Source organism: Hypomesus transpacificus, chromosome 18, assembly GCF_021917145.1.
Source record: "Hypomesus transpacificus isolate Combined female chromosome 18, fHypTra1, whole genome shotgun sequence".
NCBI classification, from domain to species: Eukaryota; Metazoa; Chordata; class Actinopteri; order Osmeriformes; family Osmeridae; genus Hypomesus; species Hypomesus transpacificus.
The window spans coordinates 4,832,582-4,851,737 of record NC_061077.1 but is presented as its reverse complement, the minus strand read 5'-3'; the positions used below and the strand labels follow the sequence as shown (position 1 = coordinate 4,851,737).

The 19,156-nt window shown below is 43.0% G+C and overlaps 3 protein-coding genes across 9 annotated transcripts; 2 read left to right on the top strand and 1 right to left on the bottom strand.

Moving 5' to 3' along the window:
* Positions 1 to 977: 977 nt before the first annotated feature.
* wdr46 (WD repeat domain 46) lies at positions 978 to 7,150 on the top strand. 2 transcript variants are annotated; one of them, XM_047040920.1, is made up of 14 exons: positions 978 to 1,452; positions 1,679 to 1,861; positions 1,969 to 2,049; positions 2,154 to 2,266; positions 2,396 to 2,483; positions 2,572 to 2,633; positions 2,758 to 2,862; positions 2,961 to 3,111; positions 3,301 to 3,536; positions 3,652 to 3,805; positions 4,799 to 4,946; positions 5,053 to 5,243; positions 5,349 to 5,462; positions 5,536 to 7,150. In XM_047040920.1, the coding sequence occupies exons 1-14, from the start codon at positions 1,396 to 1,398 to the stop codon at positions 5,653 to 5,655; spliced, it is 1,803 nt and encodes a 600-aa protein (XP_046896876.1). In that variant the 5' UTR covers positions 978 to 1,395; the 3' UTR covers positions 5,656 to 7,150. The 2 variants fall into 2 exon arrangements, with proteins under 2 accessions (XP_046896876.1, XP_046896877.1); XM_047040921.1 differs by having other exon boundaries at positions 1,266 to 1,452; positions 1,682 to 1,861.
* A 138-nt stretch (positions 7,151 to 7,288) lies between these two features.
* On the bottom strand, positions 7,289 to 9,025 carry b3galt4 (UDP-Gal:betaGlcNAc beta 1,3-galactosyltransferase, polypeptide 4). 2 transcript variants are annotated; one of them, XM_047040923.1, is made up of 2 exons: positions 7,687 to 9,025; positions 7,289 to 7,599 (listed from the first exon to the last, which is right to left on the bottom strand). In XM_047040923.1, the coding sequence occupies exons 1-2, from the start codon at positions 8,537 to 8,539 to the stop codon at positions 7,430 to 7,432; spliced, it is 1,023 nt and encodes a 340-aa protein (XP_046896879.1). In that variant the 5' UTR covers positions 8,540 to 9,025; the 3' UTR covers positions 7,289 to 7,429. The 2 variants fall into 2 exon arrangements, with proteins under 2 accessions (XP_046896879.1, XP_046896878.1); XM_047040922.1 differs by having other exon boundaries at positions 7,289 to 9,025.
* Positions 9,026 to 10,166: 1,141 nt separating this feature from the next.
* On the top strand, positions 10,167 to 18,992 carry nr2c2 (nuclear receptor subfamily 2, group C, member 2). 5 transcript variants are annotated; one of them, XM_047040618.1, is made up of 16 exons: positions 10,167 to 10,373; positions 11,718 to 11,803; positions 11,979 to 12,143; positions 12,350 to 12,462; positions 12,757 to 12,945; positions 13,733 to 13,835; positions 13,909 to 14,088; positions 14,264 to 14,411; positions 14,512 to 14,602; positions 14,857 to 15,002; positions 15,270 to 15,447; positions 15,608 to 15,729; positions 15,908 to 16,047; positions 16,297 to 16,434; positions 16,632 to 16,737; positions 16,843 to 18,992. In XM_047040618.1, the coding sequence occupies exons 4-16, from the start codon at positions 12,394 to 12,396 to the stop codon at positions 17,015 to 17,017; spliced, it is 1,785 nt and encodes a 594-aa protein (XP_046896574.1). In that variant the 5' UTR covers positions 10,167 to 10,373; positions 11,718 to 11,803; positions 11,979 to 12,143; positions 12,350 to 12,393; the 3' UTR covers positions 17,018 to 18,992. The 5 variants fall into 5 exon arrangements, with proteins under 5 accessions (XP_046896574.1, XP_046896577.1, XP_046896576.1 ...); XM_047040620.1 differs by lacking the exon at positions 10,167 to 10,373 and adding an exon at positions 11,276 to 11,546; XM_047040621.1 differs by lacking the exon at positions 11,979 to 12,143.
* Positions 18,993 to 19,156: the final 164 nt, after the last annotated feature.

Below are 19,156 nucleotides of genomic sequence, written 5' to 3'. Positions count from 1 at the left end.
ATCAACCTTAACTCAGTGTGTGAAAGATACGGAGGACCACTAGGTTAGCCAATTTCTTACGTAAAATGACTAATATATTATCAGAATAGCTCAATAATGTCTAAGTCTGTTTCCTGGGCCTGTGGAAGAACACAACTTCTCCCTACTCTTCTGCATATCTCCCCTCCTATTCTGAAAACATAGCAACTGATGGCACGTAACTGATCCAACTAATGACTCTCTCTCTCTTTCTCTCTCTTTCTCTCTCTCTCTCTCTCTCTCTCTCTCTCTCTCTCTCTGTCTCTGTCTCTCTCAGTGTGCAACAATGAAGGTTTTCTGACGAAAAAAATGAAAGCTTGAGGTATTTAAAAAGGTATGTGAGTGACTGTATATATGGTGGTGTAAGGTATGTGTACCTTTGCACACACTTCCCTTATTTCACCTTCACATTAATGGCGTGTCAGAGCAGAGGAACAGAGGGGGATTGCTCTTCTAGGCAATCTTATGCAAGTAAGATAGTTGAATATGCTATTAAGATGGAAGCTATGTAGTCTTGACTACATTATAGTCCTAATTACATATTACATTTGCTGAGGCTTCAAGCCATTGGACATGGAATCCATTTTCTAATCTTTTTTTTGTACAGTAGATTACTGTAAAGTGATTTAGGTCATATGATTAGTTAAAGGGAACAACATTCTTGGAGTTTTTGTGATCTCCAAGGAAACAAGTGGGTGGTGCAACTCTTGCCTAATCACACAAAAACAATTCCCCCCAAAATTACATTTTAAGTAAAATAAAGATTGACCTATAAGCACACAGTCTAGCATAAATAAAAGGGTGATTAGGTTAGTTATACTTTTTGCCCGACTTGAGACGGCGCCGAGGATACGTCACTGTGACGTCGCCATCAAAGTACCGTGGATCGATTCGAGAACTGCCGGCTCTGTAGCCGAGCGCATTTTCTCAAGAGCAACTGCACGGGTTCAAGTGAATACACAGCTATTTCATGATTGGCCAGACTCACACACGACAACTTTGACGCGTGTTTTGTAATATTCGGACACCTTCAGTTTCGCCAACGCTCAAAAAAGTTTAATTGAATTAAAAATGTGTTAAAGAAAAGGTTTTAGTCAGCCTTTTCACTAACGGAAAGACCAAGTTAAATTATAAATAAAGTAAAGTAAGCAAACAGCGCTTGATCGACCATGACTGACATCAACGCAGCAAACAACGAGAAGCTGGAATGTCCGATTTCACAGAGCCGTATTCAACTCCTCCCCGACTGCAAGCGGCTACTCTCGCCCGCCGGTCGTTTCATGCAGCCATAGTCCATGTCGAACGCACCTAATAATGCCAAATGACGTATTCAGAGTTTCTTCCGTCTAAGCGGAAGTAAAAACTAACACAACAAAGATGGCGGCGCCCGGTGAGAAAGCGTTGGAAACGACACACGTGGGGAAAAAGGAAAAGGTAGCCTATTTTACAAATTAAATAAAAATCTATAAGTAGGAAAACAATATATCGTCAATTCGGAGGAAAGTTATCTGTGGACTCATTCCACTGGACGTTGAAAAAAAAAGCCAGTTAAATGGCTAGCTTCGAGCACACGTTAAAAGACCACTACTAACAGAAAGAATACTTTTAAGTGTCCTATTGACTGTTTCTAGTGCTCTCCGAATGTATTTGTTATCTGCAGCAGTCTGCCAAGAGATACTGGCAGGGCACTGAGGAAGACGGAGGGAAGGAAGATCTTAAAAGACAGAATGAAGGTAAGACCGAGCATGTTCTACTACAGAAGGAGATTCCTGCAAGGATGGAAGGGGCGAAAAAGAGACGAGAACGTGAACAGGAAAGAGGAGGAAACAAATTTATATCAGGGGTGAGTCGTCAATAAATATGAGAATACATTGGACATTTCCAACCTTTGTTTAATTTATCTCACTGGCGAATTGGCTTTGTATATGATTGTTGTATGAACCCCAACAGAAATCAGACCCATTCCCTGGTTCTGCACCTGTCCCAGAGCAAAACCTAATGAAGTTCCAGAGAGGAGAAAAAGGGAAACTGGTTCGACACTTGCATTACTCCCTACCAGGACTATGATCACAATCAAGGACCAGATCGCCTCCCTTAATCTTCTTTAATACTCTCTCTCTTTCTGTTTTCCTCAGCCTCCTCGACTGCAGTATAAACTCAGAGATATTGTTGATCGTTCAGAAGCAGCCTCAGAACTTGCTCAGAAACAAGCTGCACGCCATGACCTTCTCCTTCCAGAGGATGCTGGGTAATTCTTCTGTCACTGTTATCTACAAGAACGACTACTTGTGCCATCCAAATCCTGGAACTGTTGTCAGTGAGGAGAGCATGTTCCTAGAAAATCTCTCTGGAATGATCTACTTCCTTCTGTTGTCAGGTTCTTGGATGGAGATGAGGATGAGGACACTTGCACCATCTCACAGGAGGACATTGCTGATGCGGTGGATATAACATCTGGGGCAAAGGTGAGATGTGATATAGAGAGAAAAAAACACCAGTCTTATTGCCCCAACCGTACTAGTTCGTAAAATATGTTTCAATGATTCTCCCCAGTACTTCAACTTGAACCTGGCTCAGTTTGGGCCATACCGTCTCGATTACAGCAAAACTGGACGGTCAGTGTCACCTCGTACTCAAGAACAGCTCTTTATTGATGTAGATGACACAATCGTGTTCCCAGTGAATGTTACCAACAATGAATGTGATGTTTTATATTCACATGTACTTTTCCTTCCTCAGACACCTACTGCTTGGTGGGAGGAGAGGTCACGTTACCTGTCTGGACTGGCAGTCTAAACAGCTGATGTGTGAAATGAATGTGATGGAGACAGTTAATGATGTCAAGTGAGTCCTTATGTGCCAGCACACAGAAACACACACAAAGCATTTACCACCTTTCCCGTAATTAAATCATATTCTGCTACCCTTTTTTTGTCCTTTAGGTGGCTTCACAGTGAGGCAATGTTCGCAGTGGCCCAGAAAAAGTGGCTGTATATCTATGACAACAACGGCATTGAGCTTCATTGCATCCGGAAGTTTAATGATGTCCTCCGCATGCAGTTTCTCCCCTACCATTTCCTGCTGGCTACAGCAGTGAGTTCAGTGGTTATTGAGAAATGTTTTGGCAATACGCTACATAGTATGATCTGCATATGTTTTACACTTTGTGATGCATTCGCCAGTTCTAAAGGGCTTTTAAATTACATCCACATCCTTCAGTAGATTAACTATGCTGTAATGTTCATCTGTTAATTGTTTATTTTCTCCCACTACTCGGATCAGAGTGCCACAGGTTTCCTGCAGTACCTGGACGTGTCTGTAGGAAAGGAGGTGGCAGCCATCTGCACCAAGTCTGGCCGGCTGGATGTGATGAGCCAGAACCCCCACAATGCCATTATCCACCTAGGCCACTCCAATGGCACAGTCACCCTCTGGTCACCCAATCAGAAGGAGTCCATCGTCAAGATGCTCTGTCACCAGGGTGGAGTGCGTTCAGTCACCGTTGACAAGTCGGGCATGTGAGTCACAACAACCCTAAAACTAGGGGTGTTTCTGGTTAATTGTATGCTGCCATTCTCTTGATGCCCATCAGAGCTCCTTCCTGTGACATTCTTACTTTATATGTCTCTGCAGGTACATGGTGACATCAGGCATGGACAAGAAACTGAAAGTGTATGACCTCAGAACATTTAAGCCACTCCAGTCCTACTTCCTGCCTGCGGGAGCTTCTTGTCTGTCTCTGAGCCAGAGGGGACTGCTGTCAGCTGCCACAGGAGACATAGTCCAGGTTAGTCTCTTCTAGAACACAAACAGGTGACCGCAGGAGGGGATGTAGACCTGGGGCCCGTTCCCCGTACGTCGCTAACTCAGTTGGCTGGATTTGATTGTTGAGGATTTGTCATGATCTTGGAATGTACAGTTCTTCCTGGACTTGCTGTCATAGCAACAGGTACGTAAGCTTAAACCTGCTCGGGAGCAGGCTTATTTTATGTAAACAAGATTTGATTGCGGCTTTACAAGCAAAGGTCATACAGGAAGTCTCTCACAGCCATGTCTTGTCCGTTTTTCCGACAACAACCTGTTGCAGAAGGTGCATAAATGAATAGCAGAATTTAATATTAATCGCACACTGCTTGATCCTATTGAGACAGCAGGCTACTTTACTTTTTGAGAGATAGCCTATTGGTATTCTCGTGAGGGTGTCATTTACATAATTAATTTGTTGGAACCACATTCAATTATATGACATTAGATGATAAACAAAGTAATTATTATAAAATGAAAATACAAAGACAAATGGGCCTAGCCTACTGTAATAAGCGATAAAACATCAAACATGGTCGCTACATTTAATTTGTCTGCTACTTTTTGCCAGCCCTTTCCTGGATTTTGCAGACTGAGGTGTTTCCTGTCTTTCTGATTAAATCTTCAAATTTGGAGTAACCTTCAAGCTCTTTTTGGCTCTGTTGCGGAAAACACGGGGCACTCTTTTTGGCCATGGTGAGCAGCCAATAGCAGCGTTGCTGATCAAGGTTTCCACTATCAATACATACCCCCTTTTAGACCAACGCATAACTCAATCCAGCCATACTAATCATAAACAACAAGGGTGTTGGAAAAACGGAATTTAGCCAGATCATGATTAGCACGATGATGTTATCTTGGATGTGTCATTTGATCTTGGATGTAATAAGCGACGTACGGAGAACGGGCCCCTGGATCACGAAAAGAAGGATTCCATGTGAAAGTTTCTGGGATCATGGGTTTGTTTATTCTGCAGGTCTATAGAGATGTATGGAGCACCCCAGTGACAAAGCCCTACATGGCCCACCGGGTGAGAGGGTCAGTGTGGGGGGTCCATTTCTGCCCTTTTGAAGATATCCTTGGGGTGGGACATGGAGATGGCTTCACGAGCATGGTTGTACCAGGTCAGTATGCACTAAACAAATAAAAACACCCGCCACATATCACAAGTCTGGGACTGACAGGAGTTTCTTTATCTTTCTACTCTACCCTCCTTCCCCCACCCTGTAGGTGCTGGAGAGCCTAACTTTGATGGCCTGGATGCCAACCCTTACCGAAGTGCTAAGCAGAGGCAAGAGTGGGAGGTCAAGGCTTTGCTGGAGAAGGTTCAGCCAGAGCTGATATGTCTGGACCCAGGAACGCTAAGCCAGGTTGACAAGGCCACCTGGGAACAACGGCACCAGGACCTGGTCCAGGCTCTGGTCAGTTGCTTGGCGGCGGTCTGCAAATGTTTTTCACAAAATATTTGACTCATCATAAAGGACAGGAAAGAGCACCATGAAATATGTGTGTATTTCTGTATCCAGGGCTATGACCCACAGACCAAGGAGAAGTTCACTCCTAGGCATAAGACCAAAGGTCGGAGTTCGAGTGGAAAGGTCGAAAAGCGCAAGAAGCAAGTGGCTCATGAGGACCAGAGGGTGAGTTGTCTGACTATTCAGAGATGAAGTACCCTAATGTCCCTGCTCCCCACTAACCCATTTCACTCTTCAGGATGACATCAGGAAAACAGTGGAAGACAGGATGAAGATGGAAAAGGAAAGGAAAGAAAAAGAGAAGAAAAATCAAACCTTCTCTGGACAGAATTCTGCACTGGACAGGTTCAGGAAATAGAAAAAAAAAATTGTGTTTGGGTTTTATGTGAGCGAACACCTAACAGCCCTTTAATGGACATATCTTTTGACTTTGGTAAAAGGAACCATTTGAAAGCTTGACACTTGATCATCCTGTGTGAAATTGGAATGTGGAGGAATGCTACTGGGGTGTTGCCACGTTATCATTAATAGCCTAAACTAGGCCATGTCAATTTTTCTGAACATGCCCACTGTGTATGGGATTTTGCGGATTTGATCTCCAGTATAAACAGTTCCGTTTACTGTTGATGAACACATTCATGCGATTAATAATTTGTTTGGAATGCCGGAAGGAATGTCGGAACACAAACCAGGAACCTGTTCTACTTGGTGATTGTTGTTGAGGTTTCAAAATACATTGCAAACTGACAAAATAGTTTGTCAACAGAGCCAATGAACTTCCTCTTTTAAGAAGCGACTCAAATGGTGACAAAGAAATGAGAAATGTGAGCAACTGTGTTTTTCAGAGAAGACAATTAATTTGCAGCTCCAAATGCAACTTAAAATGTTTTATTTGTGACCAATGCATGTTATCATAAACACATATGTAATAACACCCACACACGCTTGGTAGGGAAATATTCCTAAAGCATGTCTACATTGAAAGGGAGACATTGACATTACACTAGGATTACCATTGTGTCATTTGAGGTGTTGGATTAATTAAACTACCAGGTTGCCATCAAATAACTGCTGTCTTTATAGCCCTCTGCAGCAGTATTGAATCCCCCTTTCTGCCAATGGCTGACAAAAGTCAAACCACCCAACCCATGGTCAAACAACAGACCAGAAAATCTATGCAGTTACTCGCAGCCTACTTGCTTAACACCACAGTTACATATTAGATAATGAGGTAATAGAGCATGGATACAAATGCTGCTGTTCAGGGTGCCCTTGGCTCTCATCTCATCTGAACAATCTTGCTGCTCCATCTGGGCAGTGGAGAGCTGAAGAACCTCCAGGTTTAGATAACGAGTTGACAGTTTGTCTATCCTTTTTAGTATTCAAATATCTTTGTAACTAAATGGCCACCAAGGAACCCTTTTTTCTGATCTACCTGGTCTTTCCTTTCATACATTTTAAATAAACAGAACTATTTACTTACATGGAAAGTTAGTCAACACAATTTATACTTTTTGGATGAAGAGTGTAATGTTTTGAAAAGACAGAAACAAACTTCAGTAATTTAGTTATATTGTTTTGCTTGCTTACTGCATTGTAGCTGATGATTCCTGTTTTTGGTGAGAGACTGCTATCATTTACAGGTAGTATTTTTATGCTGTCTTGTGTAAAGCATTGTCAATGCAACCTAACTGTGTGCAACTTAAGTTTATAGTATGCCTATGCCTGATAAGTAACAGTGCAATTTAATGGATAACTATTATACTTTAGGTGTGTGTTCTAACCATTACATTGTGCACCTGATTTTAATAACTTCTTAATCTTCTAAATAAAACAATAAAGGTTGGAGTGGATATACTGTACAGGACATAAGCTCTCAAGACACAAGGTAAGCCCTTAACTAAAAGGCTTTATTCATACTAATGGCATGCATATATCCTGCATATTAAGTACCTTTCTTTTAGCTTTAACAAATATGCCATCCTTTCCATTCATCACAAATTAAATTCAAGTACATCTTTAAATCAAGCTATAAAAAGTGCACAGTGGTTTCTCATACCTAATGAAGCAGAGCGCTTGTGCCATTCACAGTATTGCAGCGAGAAGCATCACGCTGGTTTATCCCAACACCATTACAAACCCTGAGCCATCCCTAAAGCAGTTCCCAGCAAGGCCCTGACTTTACAGACCCCCAGGGATGTGCGTACGCCCAGCCAGGAACAAGGAGGTGGAGAGTGGACGTCGGCCCAGTAGCGGAGCATCTCTCTGGGTGGGATGTGGTGGATGGACACCATGGCCTGGTAGCAGCAGCGCCCATACGGCACTGAAGGGCCGCCGGAGAAGAGAGGGCAATGGGAGGGCAGCACCCCAGCAGTACGGGCACAAAGTCCCACAAATACATCCTCGGGAGGCAGAGGGGTAGACAGGGGTGAGGCGGCTGCTGCCAAGGAAATCTTGAGCAAAGCCGAGCGGGACATGACATAGGCTGTACCGCTGCAGTAGTCTGGGAAGACGGAGGGAGGGTAGGCTCCCGCGGGGAGGTAGTGCTTACTGTATGGGTCACGGTCTGGGGCCACGTGAAGATGCACCCTACCCAGGTACAAGTCCCCTTGCTCGTAGGGGTTACGGCTTCTGTTCAGGAAGTGCAGGAGGGCGCTTGGATTGAAGAGTACATCATCATCCACTTTGGCCGTGAAGTGTGCCTGAGGGCAGAAGCGGCGGGCCCATCCCAGCATGGAGAGAGTCTTCAGGGTTAGGTTAGAGTAGCTGTCCACAAAGCGTCCCTGGATCAGGTCTCCTCGCTCACGGGCCTCTTCTATCAACAGCTTGGAGAGTCCAGGGTCAGAGGCCACTCCCACCATGAACAGGGTCATGACTCGCAAGCGCTTGACCTCCACCTCCCCTCCCCAGGTGTCTCGAATGGCCTGGCGAGCCCTCTGATTAGCTGGTGCAGAGGTGACCATGACCATGAGGTACGGTTTGGCACGCTGACAGACCAGAGGGCTGGGCATGAGCAGGTATTCTTCGGGCCTAGTCGGGGGCACACTTTGAGGAGGTATGATACCTCCCTGAGCCTCCACCACTGTGTTCATTTTCATGGCCCATGACTCGATAGAGTCCACAAACAACAGCGCAAACAAGGCTGCACTTACTATCACAACACAAATGACAGGTAGGAAACCAAACCCGCCCCCCCGCTTCCCGAAGCGGGACTTACACACCCACCACCCCCGCCCCACCATGACCTCCTTCCAACCTCCACACTGCAGCACCCAATGAAAGCTCCACAACTTACCCCTCTACCAGTTCTTTGTAACCAAATTTCACTTTCACTTAAACACCATAAGAATCTTTTCTTGTAGTCGTGTCGAAATGCGTTGCCCTTTGTGGGATATTCTCCGATTTTCGTGGCAGAGGGAAGTCACATTTCCTGGCCCCGGGATGTTGGAAGTGACAGACGTAGCGGTCGAGTGGTACTCTGCTGCAGTAACATCCAGAATGGGACTATGCAGCTACGAAAATCGTACAAATCACAGTGGGTTTCACATACCTTGTCCTATTCACTGGTTGTCCTCCCCACAACAATTTCTAGCTATGCGACATAAAAAATATAAACGGTAGACAAGTCACAGAAGCATCCGCATATGATATCACATGCTTCGGCGGAATAACAAGGGGATACAATGATTAGCCAGTCTACTCGCGAACATCATTTCTTGTTTGTTCCAACAGCCCCTCCCAGTGAACACTTTCCATCATTGCCATGGTCCAACTGAATGACTTCGGTTGTAAATGACAAACAAACATTGTTAGAGTTTTATGATCACGGATATACTTTGGGTCAATGTGCAGCACTGATAGTGTTGTTTTTATTATTATTACATTGTATCGTGTAGGACTAGCCTACATTTTACTATAAGGATCCTGTCGGTCTCTGTCACATCGTTCAAAACGTTGGCGCAGATTTTCTGTTCTTCATGGTAGGCTAAATGCGACATCGTGTGGACTTTATCAGTAGTGTATGCGTTTGTAGACCTGTCATTGCCTATTGTGTCACTGATACAAAATTACATTTTAAACTAGAATTCCACGTTGATAATAACTGATGATAACAGAGGTTATTCAAATGCACTGTCCTGAAAAGGATACAGTTTCACATTCAGCAGACCTAACCCTGCATAGGAGTAAGAAAGCTTATGAACTTGACCAAGGCCCTTGTATTAATAACTAGCCATCCTTATAGGGATATAATCTGAACATAAGTTTATACAATAATATATATATACATTAATTTGTAATCGGTTCAATACAGATATGAAATGAACAGGCCATAACCTAGTAGGCTAGCAGTTGACTAAATTAGGCTACTTCTTTAAACATAACATTGTCGTTAATATCAGTGCTGTACAGTTCCGGCTTTTCTTTAGTTACTGTCTTTATATTATGTTTTATCCAGAACATTAAATCATATCCTTTCCAATCCAGAAAATCTTTAGGTAGGCCATGTGTTTAACAGGATGTATTCAATGAGAGACATAAATAGATGACCAAATAATATTACTGCTGAAAAATAGCTTATTAATACTAATAATAGTGAATCTATTATTTAATTTATATTTTAGATGAAGAGATATGTAGGCTACCTATAAGAAAATATATTTTAAAACAAAGCAAGCACAAGCACATAACGTCGACATTTAAAAACGATTTAAAAAAAGCCTCCCTCTGAGTAACGTCAAAAATTATGTAGCCTAGGATTTTATTTAACTTTAGTGGTATTCCGTTTTTAAAATCAAATAAGCTTCCATTCTCAACACTTGCCCGGCCTTCATGGCCCTTCACAAAAGAAGCAGACAGGCTGACGTCAGCGCTGTCTGGTTTGCGTTGCACTGTGCGCTTGGAGAGAGAAAAAAGCGCAGGGTGAGAAAGAAGGAAGAAGAAAAAACTCCAAATACGCCGGCGTTACGGGGTCACGAACTATGACCTTTCATAGAAGAAAAACAAAAACAAAAATTTTATAATATTATAATATTTATAATAATAAGAGAACAACGACCTACAATCTTTGTTCACGGGGTAAGTTTTTGTCTTTAGTTTAAGGCTATTTAAAAGGAATGGAGACACAGAATAGACAAAAAGAGCATGTTTTAGGCTGTCTAGCGGGCTCCCTGTAGCGAGTGTTTTCCCCAGTCTCCTCGCCCAGGCCGGGAATGAACGTCATTAGCGGCACGGTCATGCTTCGCGCGTTTTGATGTTTGACTGCACTTAATTAATAAAATGGCTATCCCTCATACCTTTGATTTATGCCGCATCATATTAGTGTTGTCCATGTGACATGAGGTGTATGTAAAATGTAAAACGAGGATATTGTAGTAACTTGCATATGCAATAGTCATGTCAGCTGGCTAACATTAGCCAGTCGGGTTTAGCGCAGTTGAACTCGACCCTTTTACCTTTGCCATCTCGGGGAAAATGGTCGTATGAGTGGATTGCATATTGTAGCGCAATAAGATGAATTTATTAATGAAAATATCTGTTTTAAATGACCTATGTAATTCTGTGCATTCAATCAATTTAATTAGTTGTTATACATTTATCGAAAGATTTGGCGAATAGCCACATTCTCCATTTTGTTCCGTATTTGATGCATTTGTCAGAAAGGCTGGACTGACTTGTAGGTCCAGCCAATGAGCGGAAGGTCCAAAGGCGAATGCCTAGTGCTTTAGCCAGTACCAACCTTCCCTGCAGAAGTGATAACACCCTCGTTCATCATTTATCACCAGGTTCTAAAGTTCGTAAGCAAACTGTCTTGTAGTTTTCAACAATAAATCGAATCATTTCGTCAAGTTTGTAAAAATAGTGGCACGCACCCTTCTCTCCAAAAATGGAGATCGATTTGCGGATCACAGGACTCAGGTCAAACTGTGGGTTGTGCGGACAAGTTATCACATATCACCAAGAGCATACAAAAAAAGCTCACTGTGCCCGGGAAATGGGCAGGATGCAATCAATCTTCTGGCTACATTTACCGGGAGACTGATAGCACTGTTAGGCTACCCCAAAATAGTTGCACTGCAGCCATCTCCTACTCATGTTGTAAGAGTGTATCAATCTGATTAAGTGAAATGTACAGCTAGGGGATATTAAACTAAGCAATTCAGAGCAGTATAGCCCATTTTCTCTCCGAGTTAAGATACTCAATCTTAAATGGATAATTGATATAGAGCTGCGGGAAGTCTGCAAAAAAAGGTATACATTGGCTCTTAAAGTTGAAGTAACGTTTTTGATCTATTTACCTTATAGTACTATATAAGCTATGTAGGTTGGTCAGGAACATACTAGCCTATATGTTCTGGTAAAGTAAAGGATAATCTTACTGTCTCTGAGGTTGACACAAATCTTTGGCAACCCTCCAAACAGGCTTCACTAATGACCTGTTGGTCACCATGACGACCAACATAGATCTGCATGCTCAGCAGATAGTGGCCTCTGACAAGGTGGCAGAGGTAAGTGACACACTCAACCCCACTTGCCTGTGTGTGAGTGTGTGATGTGTCTCTCTGTTTGGTGAGTGTGGAAGTGTGTGTGTGTGTTTGTGTGTGTGTGTGTGTGTGTAAGAGAGAGCGAGGGCAAGGGCACCATTCAGTGCTCCTCCTTAAAATATGATATTCACTTTGTGAGACGAAGGAGATATGCAGCTGCCTGGATTGTATGGCGGACTGTTGGGGGCTGGTCGATTCTGTCTCCTCGGGGTTGCCGTGGAGACAGAGGCCACTCTTAACCTTCAGTGGAGAGGGGTCACACTGAGGGCACAGTCAAGCATCTCTCCCCTCCTGCATGCAGCCAGTGAGTATGGGAATGAATGTGTGTGTGTGTGTGTATGTCAGTTTGTTTATCAGCTGTGTTGCATGAGTAGTTAATATTTGTAGGTATGTACTTAATGTTCTGTATGTGTCATGTAATATTCAGATCTTGCATTGCTCTATGTTTAACTGTTATGGGGATATGTCGATCATTATGAGGTGTGTAAACGAGGTTCTGTGCATGTTTAGTGTGTGTTTGATTTTAGGCACAGTCCTCCCCTCCAGACTCAGTGATGAGTGGCTCGTCACAACGCTTTCAGATTGTCTCTTCTGAGGCCACTGCCACCCAACAGCGTATACAGGTACCCTACCACACTACTTTACACTACTACTCTTACTGGGATTTGACAAAAAGTTCATTTTTACACCTGGCACAGAGTGGTTTGCTCGAATGTCTGTGCATACCAATTCTCTCTCTCTCTCTCTCTTTCTCTCTCTCTCTCTCTCTCTCTCTCTCTCTCTCTCTCTCTCTCTCTCTCTCTGTCTGTCTGTCTGTCTGTCTGTCTGTCTGTCTGTCTGTCTGTCTGTCTGTCTGTCTGTCTGTCTGTCTGTCTGTCTCTCTCGCTCTGTCTCTCTGTCTCTCTGTCTCCTCTCAGATTGTAACGGACCAGCAGACAGGTCAGAAGATCCAGATTGTCACAGCCAAGGACCGGTCCAGTGGTCCCAAGCAGCAGTTCATACTGACTACAGCGGATGGTTCTGGGACAGGCAAGATGATCCTGGCCTCTTCAGAGAAGCAGCTCATCTTCACCACCTCAGACAGCATGGTGCCAGGCAGGATACAGGTACACAACACACCACAACACCACCACTCCATTGTAAAATACAGATGGAACGTGCTGAATAACACATAATGTCGGTGTAATGGAAATGTTGGTCATATGCATAGATGTATGTGTATGAAATCTATAATCTTCTATGTTCATTGGTAAGAGACAGGAAGGGAAGGTAATTAAGTTGAGTTCAAAGGAATGTGAGGTGCTGATGGCTCTGTGGGCAGCTTGCCCTGGGGGATGGGTGAAGCATCCTATATGGCCTTCTGTCCTCTGGTTACTGTAAGGGGTCAATGAGACAGTTGCTCTGAACTTTGGCTAGAAGGACTGTGTCCTGTTTCATTGTTTGTGTTAATTAAAAGTATTGTTTGAAGATGGTCACACAAAGGACAGTTGACCATTTGACTGGTCAACCCCTGTGACTTTATTATCTACTGCTCTGGGGAGAGCTGTGACATCAAAGAACTTTGGGACACACTGGACACTTGGTATTGTTTCAAGCTGTCACTAAGTTGAGTTAGCCAATCACAGAGTTTGCTACATTGATTGATTGACCATATAGAATGCCATTTGATCTTAAGTTTATATAAGGCAGTGCATGTGTGCTGGCTGATCATCACTCTTGCGAACGATTTGTGGCTATCACACCCTTCGCCAAGACGGATCACAAAGTACTTTGTTTAAATCATATGTAATTGTATAGTCTAATAAATTGTATTAAAACCATATCCCTTAACTATTCAGATCTACACAGTGCCACTCGAATTCTTCCTTAACAGTCGGTCTACCTGTGTTCCAGATCATGGACGCAGCCTCAGTGGAGAGGTTACTGGGGCAGTCAGGGGATGTAGGCCGACCTCAGCCTGTGGAGTACTGTGTGGTGTGTGGAGATAAGGCTTCAGGTATAGATACACACATGTGCACACACACATACACACACAAACAACCACCTATCACAACTCCTGTTTTCTCCAGGGAGACACTATGGGGCAGTCAGCTGTGAAGGTTGTAAAGGCTTCTTCAAGAGGAGTGTCAGAAAGAACCTCACCTACAGTTGCCGCAGCAACCAGGATTGCATCATCAACAAACACCACCGCAACCGCTGCCAGTTCTGTCGGTTGAGGAAGTGCCTGGAAATGGGGATGAAGATGGATTGTGAGTCGTGTGCTACTATACAGTCCCGAGACACTCCCAGACACATGCATACTGTACACACACAACTGGCCTACTATACACCTCCCTCTGTAACACTGGAGGTCCAGACATTTGAGTAATATTGCGTGCAACACAAACATAACATTGGTGGACATATTCCGTACTGTCCCCACAGCGGTGCAGAGTGAAAGGAAGCCTATCGACCTGCCCCGCGAGAAGCCAGCCAACTGTGCCGCCTCCACAGAGAAGATATACATAAGAAAGGACCTGCGTAGCCCGCTCATAGCCACACCAACCTTCATCACCAACAGAGAGGGCTCCAGGTAGGAGATGCCCCATCTGGCACAAAGATGCAACATCTGTCTGCACACAGGCACACATCAGACATATGAACTTGGTTCTGCTACTGTGCTTTGTATGCAGCTCCAACCTATTGGACCCTGGGATTCTGGTGAACATCCAGCAGCCACTAATCCAGGCTGATGGGACTTTTCTGCTGGCCACTGGAACTAAGGTAGATGTTTTCTCCTCTAGTCCTTACCCCAGGTCTGGACCTGGCTTCACACAGCATCTCAGAGTGAAAGTGCTGGATTGAAAATCCCTGTACAGTCTTATTTAAATCAGATATTTTCAGAATCATGGAACTAATGCCTTCTTTTAGTGGCTTTGTGAAAATAGATTCTTGATCTTCTTGAATATATGGAATTGGGTTGAGTTCCCATTCCCAGTGGTTTGGTTAGTGGCTAACCAGTTGTGTGTCTCCGCCAGGCAGAGCCAGGACAGGGGGATCTAGGGACGCTGGCAAATGAGGTGACATCCCTGGCCAGCCTTAAAGATTCTCTCAATGAGTCTCTGAACAATGGAGATACCTCAGACAGCCTGCAGGAGGAGCAGTCTGCCAGTGAGATAACACGGTACACAGTGTGTAGTGCAGAGGAGTGTGTTGAGTGAGATACTTTGGGACAACTTGTGTCTGTGTGTGGGCTGTCTGCTGATGGATGTCATGCATCAAAAAAGAGCAACATTGTTTCAGCAGTTATTGGAGGACGCAAATGAGAAATGATCATTTATTTGTTATTGATACTCTTGAATCCATAAACAGGGACGTTTGCATTTCTTCACAAATAAATAGACTGGATGAATTTAAATACAAAATAAAAAAATGTATATGTTTGTTTTAGTGCCTTTGATACACTGGCCAAAGCCCTGAATCCATCAGATGCTGGTGCGGGGCAAAACCTGGCGGAGGAGGGGGACTGTTTGGATGGAGCCACAATCCAGGTGATCAGCCGAGACCAAGTGACCCCCATTATGGAGGTGGAGGGGCCGCTGCTCACAGACACACACATCGGCTTCAAGGTGGGGCTTAGATCTATGAATATTATCTTTACCATAGCCAAATAATGTATCAACAAGTAAGCTAAACCCGGTTATGCTTTCATTCTTCTCTTTTATTGTTCTTCAATTCCTCTATCCAGGCTTTAACCCTTCCTCCTGTCTCTGTGTGTCTCTGTACCAGCTCACTATGCCCAGCCCTGTTCCTGAGTATCTGAATGTACATTACATCTGTGAATCAGCATCCCGCCTCCTCTTCCTCTCCATGCACTGGGCACGTTCCATACCTGCTTTCTCAGCTCTCGGGTGAGAACACTGTCATCCTAGCAGGTTCATTATACTCAGACCACCACTATTGGTGTGTGTATGTGGAGGTTTGTGGGTATTACTATGATAGAACTAAGTGATGGCTGTGTAACACCTACTTGTATTTAACCAACTGTTCAATACTCAGTGCTATCATCCTCCTGCCTGTGTCTCCCAGTCCAGACAGTAACACCAGTCTGGTGCGGGCCTGCTGGAATGAGCTGTTCACCCTGGGTCTGGCTCAGTGTGCCCAGATCATGAAGCTCTCCACTATCCTGGCTGCTATCATCAGCCACCTGCAGAGTAGCATCCAGGACGGTATGGCATCAAGTCTCAGCACAGACCTACACACGTGCCCAGACAACATGCAGATACACACACCAAAGTACAGCCTTTCATTCTTTCAAATTATGTCAATTGGTTATATTATATAGTGTTTATGTGAGGCTCTGTACACACTGTTGCAACTTATTTCATTGGAAAAGGAACATGAATAATCTATCTATATGATGTATTTAGTAAACATTGCTTGTTGTTAGCTGAGCTCGGTGTGTGGGTCCACTGCAGACAAGGTGTCCGGGGACAGAGTGAAGCTAGTGATGGAGCACATCTGGAAGCTGCAGGAGTTCTGCAACAGCATGGCCAAGATGGAGACAGACAGCTATGAGTATGCCTACTTGAAAGCCATAGTTCTCTTCAGTCCTGGTAAGTGTATCTGACATTTTGTCCAGATATACAGTGCCAGTCAAAAGTTTGGACACATTTTCCCAATGTGTCCAAACTTTTGACTGGTATTGTAGTATCAAATGAATGGCCAGTGTCCAGAAGGCTGAGATGTTGTCCAGACATAGTATCATATTCTGGTCACAGCTAGCAATTATTTGTGTGTCTCATGCCCACAGATCATCCAAGTCTGAATAGCAGCAACCCTATTGAGAAGTTCCAGGAGAAGGCCCAGATGGAACTTCAGGATTATGTGCAAAAAGCCTACCCACTTGACACATACAGGTAACATGAAACCACTGTCTGACTGTTAAGATACTCTGTACCATGTCTGGTCCTTTTTTATAGGGAAGCATTATGACCTGTCCTACTGTCTGATTGGCTGTCCAGGTTGACACGTATCCTGATGCGTCTACCAGCCCTGCGTCTGATGAGCTCCAGCATCACAGAAGAGCTCTTCTTCACAGGCCTGATTGGCAATGTCCCCATCGACAGTATCATCCCCTACATCCTCAAGATGGAGACCTCCGACTACAACAGCCAGATCACAGACTCCAGTGCATGACCCCCCACCAAGCCCCTACCCACCCAAGAGCTGTAAATCTGCTCCATCCCATCCCATGACCACAGCCTAAAGAGATCCCTTTCAGATTGTGTTACTCTCAGACAGACTATTTCAATGCATGTGATGCATCTCAGCTGTGGTCCTGCAAAGATGAAATCAAGAATGTGTCCTGAAAGAGATGCATAAGGGGACTTGGAGTCTCTGATCCAGGTGTCATTGCTCAGAGCACTTAACTCCAGAAGGGGGAATCTTGACAGCTGACCCTGGAACTTTCTTTCTCTCTATCAGTAATACTTAAGAAAATTCTTTCTATAAGGAGTGTACATATTTGCTTCATTCTTCCATTCTGCTCTTGTTCTATGCACTGAGATGTTTGTTCAGTATACCGCTCCAGTTACCGCTTGCTCCTGCCTTTAATCTCAATAATTGTAATATTAAATCAACGTATACTAGGAATGAAAGCAATGCTTGGCTGAATGTTAAAATGGAGATAGCAAACTTGAAATAATTATACAAATTTCTTATTTTTTATTTTAAGATTTTAAGATTAAGATTTTATGCCGTTCTTTATTTAAAGGCATCCGCTTTCTTCACAAAAAAATAAAATAAAAATAAATCTGAATACATTTCTAGTCCATGAGCAGCTAAACTTGACCCGTGACCTAATGTACAAAGTATTTAAAAGGACAAGCCATCTGTGTGCACTTTCATTTCAAGTTAATTCAGGAAATACTTTCATTTGCCTTTATTTCCCAAATTAACAGTGTCAAAATGTAATTGGTGTGATAACTGTCCATATTTTGTTATTGGACAGAGTATCCGCATAGATTCTACAATTAAAGCTTTTATTTATTTTTAAGACTTTAAGGTATTTCCTAAAGAAATTGCACATTTACTGTATGGTTTAACCATCATCTCTGTCTAAATTGCTTGTTGTCACAATTACTGCATGTCTACATTCCTTTGCCTTCATGACAATCAAGCTTTGTGAGAGCGTTGGACCCTGTGTCCTTCTGTTCTGTGCATCTATGTTGTCATCTTGTCATTGGCAGCCCCCAACTACTGACTCAGTGATGTCAGTCCATTTTCATTGACAACATCATTTCTAAATCCAAATATGAACGAAGTGTTTGTTCATGTCCAACATTTGCCTTTTCTTTGGTTTCTTACTACATGGTTCAAATTGAATTTGGTAGTATTTGTGCTGAAAATATCTTTGAAGATATATTTCTGTTTGTATTCCATCCTTCAGTATTTCTGTGTATTTGTGATATGTTTCATTTGAACATGAAGCTTAATTTGTTGTGGGCAAATATGTTCTCCTTTTCTAAGTGTACTTAAAGTACTATATGCCAACTCTAGAACATTAACATAATCAACAAGGGTAACAGTTTCAGAGGTAAAAAGTATGTTATCTTGAATAAAGGCATAGGCCCTATTGTAAGTTCTAGGTTGAAATGACTGTTTATGTCTATGTACTAAGCTTTATACCACATGTAATTTGATTAAAAGGAGTGCATGCCCCCTTTTTACCAGTTTTAGTGTTCTCAATGTTTGCCCCAAATACAGGGGGCACTTGTTTTTTTATTATTATTCTTGCATTGGTGTGCATGCATTGCTAATACGTTTTATTAAATGCTTTCAGGTGAATGCTAAAAAGTGTGAAGTTAAATATTGTGGCTTAAAATATACTATTTACCTAAACAGTTTCCATATGTCTTTCATGAGGTATGACATTTTAAACAAAATGTTAATTATATGTTTTTCCATATGTGCTTTTTATAATGGTTTGATTTGTGTGACTGTTAGTTCTGAGTGACACCCCTGTTCAATGTGAGTCTATACTGTGTTCATGACCTGAGAACCCCTACCATTTAGTTACCGACTGGATTGAGGCCTTTAGGCTTTTACGTTTCTGCATTTATATAGCCAGGCTTTTTCTACCTCAAAGGAGCAAAATTTAGCAAAAACATTACTGACAACAATTGACATTTCTGTATCACATTATTTCCTGAGGCCACAAAGTCCAGTGGTGAAAAATTTATAAATGTGTTTATGCACTGATAAAGGTACATTTATACATCTCATAGACGATCACAGTTTTTCTATTTAATTTGAAATATTTGCTGATTTTAATAA